The following is a 12,625-nucleotide window of genomic DNA, read 5'->3' on the forward strand; positions in this document are numbered from 1 at the left end:
TACTAAGAATAAGCAGAAGGATTCATTTAAATAGAGTCCTTAAAGGATAATTTAATTCATACAAGTCTGGCCAGCATGCAGCTTTTCCTCACCTTATCCGTGCACAAGGGTTAAGGACCGGCATGCTGGGCTGGACAGAGATGCCCAGAGGCAACAGTGCTCTTTCAGTTTCATTTTATTTCTTAGGTAGTTTTAGAAAAAAAAATCCTATGACCTGATTATATCACCATATAAAAGTCGAATCAGAAATAATCAGAACCAAAGAACAAAGTCCTTCCACACACAAGCTCCAGAGCACCTACTTTCAGGCCTAACAAGCTGGAGGCTTGAGCTCCTATCAAAACAGCAGAGAGGCGGATCAGTTGAGAAGGAATCTTCAGTGGAGTGTAACCTGCAGAGACCCTGACCTAACGATGGTTGACCAAAACAGAAAAGTCTCTCTCTGGACTTGGAGTCCTTAGTCATTTCCAAATGTTACCTCATACTTATTTAATGGCATGGTGGGGGCAGGGCCGGTTCTCAAACTGATGAAAACTAAAAACCACTCCTCATCCGTCACTCCTGGAAAAAACATTCAGTAGGAGAGCTGACTTAGAAGGTTAAAGACAAACTACCAGAATTAATATATTAATATCATTAATATGTTTTATTCCCTGCAGTTTTCTGCTGTGTAATTCTTTAAATTCTTTCATGAGACACCAGAGCCTTTGGTTTCTTGGAAACGGGTTCCTTCGCCATACAGGCTTTGTTTTCAGGCTCCCTTTCTCCTGCTTCCATGATTTTGCTCTCTACTTGGCATACCCTGGGGTCTTACTTGAGACCTACACATCACTATCTATGATGGAGGCTAGGAGAGAAGCGGGGTAACGTCTGAACTCAGGCCACATACAGCACATCTGTCAAAATGACCATTTTCAGTGAGGGAGCCACAGACCCTATGAAATCCTTTGTCTTAAGTAACATCCAGATCAAAGTTAACTGGGCCTGAGGAGATGGCATTTGCTTTGCTTAAAAATTAATGAGCAACCCTGTCACTTAAAATTTAGAAACTCAGAAGAGAATCAGACCTGGAGTGCTCCACCTCCAAAACAGAGGTCTGCCATAGGCTTAAGAAAAATCAGAACTGGAATACTGAGCCTCTGATGGAACCAAACGCGGCTTGTGGTTTCCTCTATTTTTTTCACCTACTTGCACTAAAATGATCAGTGCCCTTGGATTCTATGGTGTCTGCTTCCTCCTGAGATCTTGACCACAAACCTTACTCTTTTGGAGTTTCTCATCACTATTAAAACACACAAGGCTCATATCATTCAAGGGTACCAATAATTTTTTGAGTTCCTACAAGGAGGAGCCACTTTGCTGGCATCATGGAAGACTGAAAAGGAAATCAAATGTGGCTTTTAACCCCTAAGAATTTATAACCTAATAGAAGAAAAAGACACATCCAGGAAGAATTCAGGTTACGTTAAAGCAATGCTATAGGGAAAGTGCTGTAATAGAGGCCTAACTGAATCTAAAGCTGACATGGTTTAGAGTTTAAGAGAGTTTCAATGTCCTACTCAGTAGATCCTGAAAAGGGGATTCTAGTTACCTGATTATTCTCCAAACACGACTGGCTACATGATTTGTGGGGCCCAGTAAGATGAAGACGCAGGGCCCCTTACTCAAAAAAGCATGGTGTCCTTCTGAGTGCGGGACCCTGTCACATGCCCTTAAACCTGACCCTGTCTTCAAATACAGTCTGTGAATATGGGGAAGAGGCAGATTTTAAGCAGCCTGGATGAAGAAAGTGCACACAGGGAATTTTCTTCCAAGTAGTTCACCGGAAAATAAACTCACTCTGAGGAAAGAAAAGAATTCTGTCTTTTCCAAATTAACAAATGGGACTGGGCTCTAAAAGAAAGTTACCATTTGCAAAGTCGATGTCACAGATACGGCACAGCTACACGGTAAGGTTATGTAATAATGATAGTAGCAGTAGCACGGGTAGCAGCTGACAGACGTACAGACCTTATTAAGTGCCACCATTTTTCACAGTCAATTCTGTCAACTTACTGCTCATTTAATCCTCAAAACAGCCCTGGAGGGCAGATAGATGCTATTATTTCCCTATCTTACAGACGAGGAAACCGACCTTAGAAAGGCTGAGTCATTAATTGTCCCTGGTCACACAGTGAATAAATGGTAGAACCAGGATTTGAAGTCAGACAGTATAGCTCCAAAGTCTGTGCTCTTAATCTGTCCTTGAAATCAGGACATATATGGAGGGAAGGGAGGGAGGGAGTCATCCTGGTATACTCATTCATTACTATCTCAGATTTGACTTAACCAGGGTATACTGTGTGTTGTGTGCATGTTTTTAATTTTTGCTTTTTTTGCATTTCATGTTCATAGTTTAACAGCACCCGTTCGCCCTCCCCCACTGAGTGTTGCCACATGACCCCATGGAGTAGAAAGGTACTGGTTCTGAGAACATTACATCACAGCCCTATCCCATTCTCTCCAGACTTTCTTCTCTCTTTTAACTATGGCAAACTGTTCTTTCTAACTAACAGGTATTCTTTTAAGTCCACTTCAAGAGTGATATTTTCCTAACTTGAATTAAATAAAATGTGATTTAGACAGCCCTGTCATTGACTTTCTTTCTCACTTACCTTCCCCCTCTAAATTACAACGAAGGCTCTGTTCAAGACAGGCATCACCTAATGCCACTCCTGGACCTTAGACTTCGAAGGAGAGAAATTTCCAGTTTGCCCTGTATTTATCAGAACTGTAAAGATTCAGCTTCTCAAATCAAAAAAGAGAACAGGACAAAAGGATTCTCTGGCAGCCAGTTGTCCCTGTCGCCATTAAATAAAACAGGCTTTTGGCTGCCAGTCAGAGCCTATAGTCAGGTCACTATTCTGTCTTTGTTCCCCAGTCCATTGTTATTCAAGGAAGGAATCGCCTACAAAATGTGGCCTCTGGTGGTGGGGGTTTCTCTCCAGCTCTTGCTCTTTCTCCCTCTTTTTCTGTCTCTCTTTTCGAATGCACCAAACTTTTTTTTTTTTCTTTTTGGAAGTTACCTAGGAAACAAAGTCTTTTGTGCTCCAACTTTATTTGAGCTATTCGCTTCGCTGGGAATCTGCACAAAAGCTGAAGAGAAAAGAAGGTTGCTATGTTTTACTAAAATGTTCATGCCGAACACATTTTTCTCAAGGTGGGGGGAGTCATATCCTGTTGGGTGTGTTGGGGGGCTTTGCAGATACCTCTGACAAGGTAAGCAAATGCTGGGGGGTTAACTTAAACAAATGGCTCTAGAATCTTCTCTTTATGAGGACCTGAGAACAGTTTGACAATATGTGAATCCCGAGTCAGCAGGACATGATGCTTCCAAATGTGAGGATGAGAAAATTTTTTTCATGATTTTAGGACAGAATATTATCAAAACTTAATTGGAATAAGAAGGGAAAATATTTATTTTATACAAACATTCACTTTCCTCCAAATTATGGAAAGAAAGAAAACTAGGGTCAGTGGTGAAAACTGGGTCTTTTAATAATCTGGTTTAGAAGCCCAACCCCGAAATCAAAATCGGAGTGGAGCCTTTTTAGGAGCCCAGCCCTGAAATAAAAAGTAGACAATACTAATATCTATCAAGGGCTGGGATGGAGAAGTTTCAAATGTCATACCAAAGTCAAGGCCTCTAACTCCACAGCTAGAAGAAAAGCTTCCCACTGCAAAAGCTGAAAGAAACTAAGATCCTTTACTCTTCCGAATTTGAAAAAGAAAGCCTCTTGGATCTTTTTCCCCATTAACTGCTTTTGTGTTTTCCACTATAGTAAGCGGGGGAGATGGGCTGCTTTTCCGTGTGCACACAGTGTTGATGAAACTACATTTTTGAAATGTTATTCACAAATGCCACAGTTCTACAGTAAAATTAACTCCTTGTGATTTCATCCAGCCTCTCAGAGTAGATAGGCTTGTCCTTCGGGTGATATGTTCTGGAATGTTTCCTGACTCTAGGTTTTCTGGCACATTTTCTGAACCTTTCATAGGCATCTAAATCATCTGCTCCCTTTGATTCCAGTCATGTAGGGCTCTCAAGCCTTTCATTAGGAATATACAGGGAGATAGATATCCAGAATCTACCTGTCCCTGGGTTAGAAACTAAGATTTTCCTTCACTTTCAAGCAGGGGGAACCTATGGCTACCCTGTCTCTCCTCTTAATTCCATTTAACCTGAAAAGCATGCTCCTTAAGTCCATTTTTTCTTTTGTGTCGCTTGACTATTGAAATTGTAACTTTCAATTAGTGGTGCTCACTAACTATTTCTAGGAATTCTTCCTTTGACCTAAAAGCTTATTTCTGACCTCACTGCTCTTAACTCAACTGTGAAATTCCTTGATATGTTGCTTACATATAAACCATGCTGGCTAAGTCTGAATGTACTTCATTTGCAGTCCCATCCCCCGGAGGATGAAGATACAGATGTCATGTTAGGGCAGAGGCCAAAAAACCCAGTACACAATATCCCCTCGACACTGGACAAGCAGACCAACTGGAGCAAAGCACTGCCTCTCCCAACACCAGAGGAAAAGATGAAACAAGACGCCCAAGTGATTTCTTCTTGCATTATTCCCATCAATGTCACTGGTACCGTTCTGTTCTTTTCTTACGGGCAGTCGGGTCACAATATTCTGTGTTTTAAATATGTTCAAAACCTGCGCTGCTGGGCGGGCCAGTTAAGAATACCGCTTTGTAAACAAGCAATACCTTTTTCATCAAAATACAACCCAGAAGATGTTCAATATGCTTTTGTCAGGTTTTGAACATCCATTTGCATATGTTCTGCTAGGCTGCTTGTTATGTAAATGATGGACAGTTTCTTTTTGAAAAAAGTCACCAAATAGCTCTTTGGTCATAGCCGACTGAAATAATGGAGAAAGCGGCAGTGATTAGTCACATGATAATGATGCATGGCACAGCAAAAAAGAAAACAGCAAACCCCAGGTCTCTCAAACTGCCAAGTAATGATCCTGTAGACCAACTATAAAATCTGTTTTCAGGCTTCTTTGGATGAAGGTAGGCTTGTTTCAAAGATCGTTTAGATTTCCGCATTGATTTTGGCAATTTCTGACCTAAAAATATGCAGATTCAAAGATGAAAGCTGAATTCTATTCTAATCTAGCCAGCCTGGCTTACATTCCTCTCTGCCTTCCTCTTCTTGTGTACTGAGGGTTTAAATGTTAGCCTAGGTTGAATGCAAGCCTGTCTAGACTTTTCTTGAAAAGTTTATCTGTAGTGACCGTAGATGCCAGGAAACGATCTACTAATCTTAGCTGCAAGTGAAATAATGTTGTGAAATATTCTCACTTTCAAAGATACACAGAAAATAATCTATCCATTGAGCTTTCTTTAAACAGCTCTGATAGTTATGTTTTAATTTATTTGTATATTGAAAATGTCACAATGGCCATGTTATTACTTTTATCCTGGTACCATGTGACTAAAGACGGCATGTCACTCGAGATGCATTTTGGACATGGCTATTATTAATCCCACTCAGATTTCTCTCACATACAGTGGGGAGCAAATGATGACCAGATATCTGGTATAGATATTATTTCCTTCCTGAATAACCGGAGTTCTGGTTGATCAGCTGGTTATGAGCTAGGAGAAGTTTTCCTGATGACCTACTCAACTTGCAGAAGAAATTATTCTAAGGATGCATACTTTATCTGATCTCCATAATCTAAATGGGCTGGGGTTGGTAGATGTCAAAATGTATCATTTTGGCATCCTCTTAAACTAACTTTCCCTTCTGGGAACATTTGATTATAAGCAGCACCTGCTTTCTTCACAGCACTGTAAGTAAATTTTGTTTTTAAATTTAGTTCTTTGATTATGGGTCTTGTGATTCAGGAAAAGGGAAGATCTTTCCTTCTGCTTTATTTCAGGAACTCTCAGACTAAAGCCCAGATTATATGTTGATTTCAAGAGCTTTAATGAGAAAGCTAATTTTGTCCATATAACATAAGTGTGTCTGTGTGCCATGTGTTCTGTAATTATTATGAGTAGAATGAAAGATCTTAATTTTTGGTTGGAGCTAATAAAGGAAAATCCCATTAGTATGAATTCTCCAATAATATTATAATTATTCATCATGTGATATCTCACAGATTTTTTTAACGTGAGTTCTAGAAACTGTTGTCACTCTGATGATAAGCAGAACTCAAACTGCTTCGTTTTATAGCTAAGTCAAGGTTTTAACACGCCAACCTATTCTGTGTATAACAATCAGGATAGATAAGGCAACCAGATTCCAATGCACTTTTGGCATCCTGATTTTGAGGCAAAGCTCAATCTGAAAAATCCATGGCACATGCCTGTGCCAGACAGGGGTGTGAGTTCCTCACCTCCTTCCTCGCCATTCTAGTTTTGATAAGACTGTATGTAGTGTATCAATAATGTGATTATGGAGAGAGAAACAAGCAAGCATCATGGTTTGGCCCCTATATTTATAAAAGCAAACAGACACGCATTGTAAAGACTGGGAATTCCAGCTTCATTCATAGCTGATAGTGAAGGTAGATCCACTTAAGTAGAGAACTGAGGACTGCCTTGTATTTTTATTTTATATTGATAAGACACTGGTGCCATACCAAGAAGTGTCCGACTGAGTCAGCAGAACAAAGTAGAAAGAGTTACATGTTCATTTAAAAACAAATCTCTAGGCTATTTTCTCTTCACGGGGGAGAGAGAGAGGGAGAGAGAGAGAGAGAGAGAGAGAGAGTGTGTGTGTGTGTGTGTGTGTGAGAGAGAGAGAGAGAGAGAGTGAATGTTGTGTTGTGTTGTGGGTTGGGGTGTAATGGAGAGAGAAAAAAACCTCACAAAGATGTTTTTAATGAAGAACAGGTCAGGATATGTTGGCTGAACTAATTCAGGTTAATATCTTGGCTCTGGATCTACTATGCAAAGACAGCTTCAGAGAGCCCAGAAATAGACCGGTAGATAGTAGTAACTAAAGGCTGTAAGTCCTTCAGGAGCTGTTTCTGTGCGAGAGTGATTCTTTGATGTTATTTTTCTCTCCTCTTTCTTTTGATTTTCCTTCTTTGCTTGTTACTCTTGGCACTGCAAGCTGTCGTGCAGAGCTGCATTTAGAAGTAAAGCTTAATGTACTGCAGAGTAATTTAAATAGGAGCTGAATAAGGGCTCCCTTATATTTATTCACGGGCTTAATCCAAACTCTTCCTTTACTTCCAATCAATAAATATCACTGTGTTCCAAGCAAATGAAAATTTGTTTGCCATTTCTAAAGGCTAATGAGACCTATTTGTGGGTTGCAGGAGTTGGTTTTGACAGAGAGGCTAGTATACGCTGCTCCCTTGTTCATTCACAATCCGTACTACAGCGGAGACGAAAACTGAGGAGGAGGAAAACCATCTCCGGTATCCCCAGAAGAGTCCAACAAGAAATAGGTGTAGTATAAACTGTTAATGGTTAACATTCTGTTGGGTGTCAACTAGAAGGAGATGAAATGGAAGTTGGCCTTTTCATCAGCTTCCTTAAAGATAGTGTTGTAACTTGTAAAGGTTTTGAAATGGCATGTACTTGTTCTGTGTTCAGCAGGCCGGGTGGTATTACTTTTTGAATCTCTGTTTTTGACTGTGAAGATTTAACTTTAGGGATTTAGGTATACATGTTCAGGTCTTATGGCTGAAATGTAATATTTTGGAAATTTTTTAAAGTTTTATTAAGATGGAAGTAAGTAATTTTTAAAAGTTTTATAAAGATGGAAAAAAAGTAACAAGATTCAATGAAAGATTATTTTTAGAAAATTATACCCTTACTTAAAGACGGATATACTTTTATGGCATTAATTATTTTAAAAAGGTAAATTTTAAGCATATTCAATTAAATATTGAATATTGATAACATGTTACCCTTTATATGACTATTTTCCCATTTTTTTCTGTTCCATGTGTTTAGGAATCTCTTCCTGTTTTCTTATTCTTATTCTTATTACTATTACTATAGCATCTCGTTCATTACTTATAATGAATTTTAAGTTTCATTTTGCTGAGCATATATTACAAAATAAAAAAGAATAGTGGCCAAGAAGACAAAATGCACTTTAATTTAAAAAAATAGTAGTCACTTATTGGGGCAAAGTAATTTGATAGTGAAGAGAGAAAATTCACAGAAGATCTAAAAACATCTTCACTTACTATCCACACACATACTCACACACGCAGGTGCACCTGTGGATATGTGTGTGTGTGTAGAGACAGAGACAGAGCAGCAAAGGGACAGATTCCCTAAAGCATTTTAACTTTCTCCTAATTTTATACACTGATTTTTTTTTCCTCAAAGATCCAACATGCTACCACCAGATTTGTGGATATCTCTCAGAATGTCTGTTAGTCTGCTGATGTATGAAATATCTCACTATGCTTTCCATGTGCCCTAGATTCTGATGAATCCCCTGTGGCCAGGGAAAGGAATGTGATCGTGCACACAAATCCAGACCCTTCCAACACTGTGAATAGGAGGTCTGGAACCAGGGACTCCGAGTGCCAAACTGAAGATATTCTGATTGCTGCTCCATCCAGAAGGAGAATCAGAGCTCAAAGGGGTCAAAGCATCGCAGCTTCCCTTTCTCACTCCGCTGGCAACATCTCTGCATTGGCAGACAAAGGCGACACCATGTTTACCACTGCAGTGAGCAGCCGTACAAGATCTCGGAGCCTTCCCCGGGAGGGCAACAGAGGTGGGGATGCTGAGCCCAAAGTTGGTGCTAAACCCTCAGCATATGAAGAGGGGGAGCCCTTCATGGGCGACCGAGAAAGATCGTCAAATGATTGCAGTGAGGCCCCCAGCAGCCCAAGTGCACAGGAACACCAGCCTGCTCTGGGCCTGGCTTGTTCTCAACATCTTCACAGCCCTCAGCACAAGTTAAATGAGAGAGGGAGGTCACGCCTGTCCCGAGTGGCTGCCGACTCTGGCAGCTGTGACATCTCCTCCAACTCAGACACCTTTGGGAGCCCCATCCACTGCATCTCCACAGCTGGTGTCCTCCTCAGCAGCCACATGGACCAGAAAGATGACCACCAATCATCCAGTGGCAACTGGAGTGGGAGCAGCTCCACATGCCCCTCACAGACCTCAGAGACAATCCCTCCTGCGGCTTCTCCTCCCCTAACTGGGTCTTCACACTGTGACTCGGAGTTGTCACTCAACACAGCCCCTCATGCTAATGAGGATGCCAACGTCTTCGTGACAGAGCAGTACAATGACCACCTGGATAAAGTGAGAGGCCACCGGGCAAACTCCTTTACGTCCACTGTGGCAGATCTGCTGGATGACCCCAACAACAGCAACACCAGTGACAGTGAGTGGAACTACCTACACCACCATCACGATGCCTCCTGCCGCCAGGATTTTAGTCCTGAGCGCCCCAAGGCAGACAGCCTGGGCTGCGCAAGCTTCACAAGCATGGCCACTTATGACAGCTTTCTGGAAAAGTCTCCATCAGACAAAGCAGACACTAGCTCTCACTTCTCAGTGGACACAGAAGGATACTACACTTCCATGCACTTTGACTGTGGTCTCAAAGGCAGTAAGAGTTACGTCTGTCACTATGCAGCCCTGGGCCCAGAGAATGGCCAGGGCATTGGGGTTCCTCCTACTCTTCCCGACTGTGCCTGGCAGGACTACTTAGACCACAGGAGGCAGGGGAGACCAAGCATCTCTTTCAGGAAACCAAAGGCAAAGCCGACCCCACCTAAACGTAGTTCATCACTGAGGAAGTCCGATGGAAATGCAGACATTTCTGAGAAGAAAGAACCAAAGATAAGCAGCGGCCAGCTCCTGCCTCACAGTTCCAGGGAAATGAAGCTGCCTCTAGATTTCTCCAACACACCTTCTCGAATGGAAAATGCCAACCTTCCCACCAAGCAAGAATCTTCTTGGATGAACCAGAGTGAGCATGGTATTAAGGAGCCTCAGTTAGACACTCCAGATATTCCGCCATTCAAAGATGAAGGTGCTGAATCAGCTCACTATGCAGATCTCTGGCTTCTGAATGACTTGAAAACAAATGATCCTTACAGATCTTTATCTAATTCCAGCACTGCTACGGGTACCACAGTTATTGAATGCATCAAATCTCCAGAGAGCTCTGAATCCCAAACATCCCAGTCAGAATCAAGAGCAACCACCCCATCCCTTCCTTCTGTTGACAATGAGTTTAAATTGGCCTCACCAGAAAAGCTGGCCGGCTTGGCATCTCCATCAAGTGGCTACTCAAGCCAGTCTGAAACACCAACTTCCTCTTTCCCTACAGCTTTCTTTTCTGGCCCGCTGTCTCCTGGAGGTAGCAAAAGAAAACCAAAAGTCCCAGAAAGGAAATCCTCACTACAGCAACCCTCTTTAAAAGATGGAGCTCTGTCACTGAGCAAAGACCTTGAACTTCCAATTATACCTCCTACCCATCTTGACCTAAGTGCTCTTCATAGTGTCTTGAATAAACCATTCCACCACCGTCACCCACTGCATGTTTTTGCTCATGGTAAGCAGAACCCAGTAGGAGAAACCCTGCGGTCCAACCCTCCGCCGTCCCTTGCGATTACGCCAACAGTCCTGAAGTCTGTTAACCTGAGGTCCGTCAGCAAGTCTGAAGAAGTGAAGCAGAACGAGGGCAACAATACAGATCTCCCCTACTTAGAGGATAGCACTCTCGCAATGGCTGCCCTGTCTCCAGGTAAGATTAAGCCACATGCGGCTAAGAAATCAGTATCACGTCAGTACTCCGCTGAAGACACCATACTGTCCTTCTTAGACTCCTCTGCAGTCGAGATGGGACCAGATAAACTACAGTTAGAGAAAAAACGTACTTTTGATGTAAAGAACCATTGTGAACCAGAAACGGTGACCTCAGCTGGTAGCAATCTTCTAGATTCGAGTGTCACGAAAGACCAAAAACATATGGAGAATGAGCCTGTTCCGGAAAGTACGGCGAGTAAGAATTTTGACTTTCCCACAGAGGGATTTCAGAGGGTCTCTGGTGCCCGCCCAAATGAGCTGGATGGCAAAGTACGACAATATGGAGCGGGTCCAGACGGGGCCCTGGCACAGGTGCAGAAGCCATCCTCTGCAGATTGGGAGGAAGCTGCGTACCCCGAGTCTCTCGATGCGCTCGCGGCTCAGTCAGACTCGCCAACCAGACCCACAGACATAAGCAATCCACTCAAGCCTCAACCTGGGATGAGCCGCCACCATGACAAAGTGCCTGGGAATACCAGCTGTGAAGCGGAGCTATCAACTGCAAATTCATGCCCTGAAAAATGTTCTGAGCAGGAAAATACCGCTTCAGGTGTTTCCGCCAAAAGTGCCTCTGACAACAGCGAAGCAGAGGAGACCCAAGGAAGCATGGATGAGGTTTCACTGAAAGGTCAGTTGTTGATGGCTTTGTCATAAGTAGAGAGGTGTCTCACGGCACTTCACTACGTTTTTTTCTTATGTTCCCCGTAACACAGTGCAGCCCTGGGTGTCAGTTTCTCTCCTCTCCCCTTTTTTTCCCACTTATTAAAACGAGTGAGATAACAGTTTTTGTTTTTGAGGGACTGACTGAGCTGCGACAGATAATCTCTCTTCTTCTTTTTTTAAAGATTTTATTTATTTATTTGATAGAGAGAGAGTCACAAGTAGACAGAGAGAGGGGGGGAAGTAGGCTCCCCGCTGAGCAGAGAGCCCGATGCGGGGCTCGATCCCACGACCCCAAGACCATGACCTGAGCCAAAGGCAGAGGCTTTAACCCACTGAGCCCCCCAGGCACCCCGATAATCTCTCTTCTTAAAGAGAGCAGTAAGGTATCTGTTGATTGTTGCTGCCGCAAGCCAGTGCAAGGCAGCGGTGTGCCTGCTAACTTCTTCCTAAAGATGCTTCTGTTCTCCATTTAAGAATCGTCACCGAGTGATGACTCTATGATTTCACCGCTTAGTGAAGACTCTCAGGCCGAAGCAGAAGGTGTGTTCGTGTCTCCAAACAAACCTCGTACAACTGAGGATTTGTTTGCAGTCATTCACAGGTGAGGCAATTAATACCAAACGCTTCGCTTCTTTCCATGCGTCTCATCAAATGCAAATGCGGGAAAGCCTTGGGTACTTGGGGTGCGTTCAGCAAAAAAGCAAAAACAAACAAACCAACCAACCTTGTTTTCCGAATCAAACTGATAGACTTCTATTTCCGTTAGGGAATGTGAGCCTTTCTATGTAGCTCAACCTCACCTGAGGGCCTTCCGTAAGAACTGCGGGAGGGACGGGGTTTCCCACAGGAAAGACATCCTGGAACAAGTTTCCGTTTGAAAACAATTTATGGTTAAGTAACTTAGAGTGAAAGCTCAGAGTCTGTTGTAACCTCTGACGGAAATAATTTCTTGAACCAAAGGAAAAAAAAATCTGCTCGCGGCCGTAATCCTCCACTAGCAGAGATGCAAGCCGCTTCACTGAACAGTCAGAGCCCAAGTTGGAGACAAGACAGTGGAGGAGCCTGCCCGTTTCAGGGCTCCCCCTGCCCGTCCTAAAACTTAAACTTCTTTAATAACACTGGTCCTCTCTAAAATTAGTACTCCAAATCCCACAAA

The 12,625-nt window shown here is 42.7% G+C and overlaps 1 protein-coding gene across 1 annotated transcript in view; it reads left to right on the plus strand.

The window, feature by feature from the left end:
• The window catches only part of NHS (NHS actin remodeling regulator), a 334,874-nt gene that overhangs the window by 315,512 nt on the left and 6,737 nt on the right, over positions 1-12,625 (plus strand). Inside the window, exons 4-8 of the mRNA XM_045089342.1 lie at positions 2,395-2,457; positions 4,443-4,635; positions 7,329-7,460; positions 8,453-11,434; positions 11,944-12,070. Coding sequence (XP_044945277.1) covers positions 2,395-2,457; positions 4,443-4,635; positions 7,329-7,460; positions 8,453-11,434; positions 11,944-12,070 — 3,497 coding nt within the window. The remainder of the gene's footprint in view (positions 1-2,394; positions 2,458-4,442; positions 4,636-7,328; positions 7,461-8,452; positions 11,435-11,943; positions 12,071-12,625) is intronic.

Source organism: Mustela putorius, unplaced genomic scaffold (genome assembly GCF_011764305.1).
Source record: "Mustela putorius furo isolate JIRA1106 unplaced genomic scaffold, ASM1176430v1.1 tig00003836_pilon_pilon_pilon, whole genome shotgun sequence".
Taxonomy (NCBI): domain Eukaryota; kingdom Metazoa; phylum Chordata; class Mammalia; order Carnivora; family Mustelidae; genus Mustela; species Mustela putorius.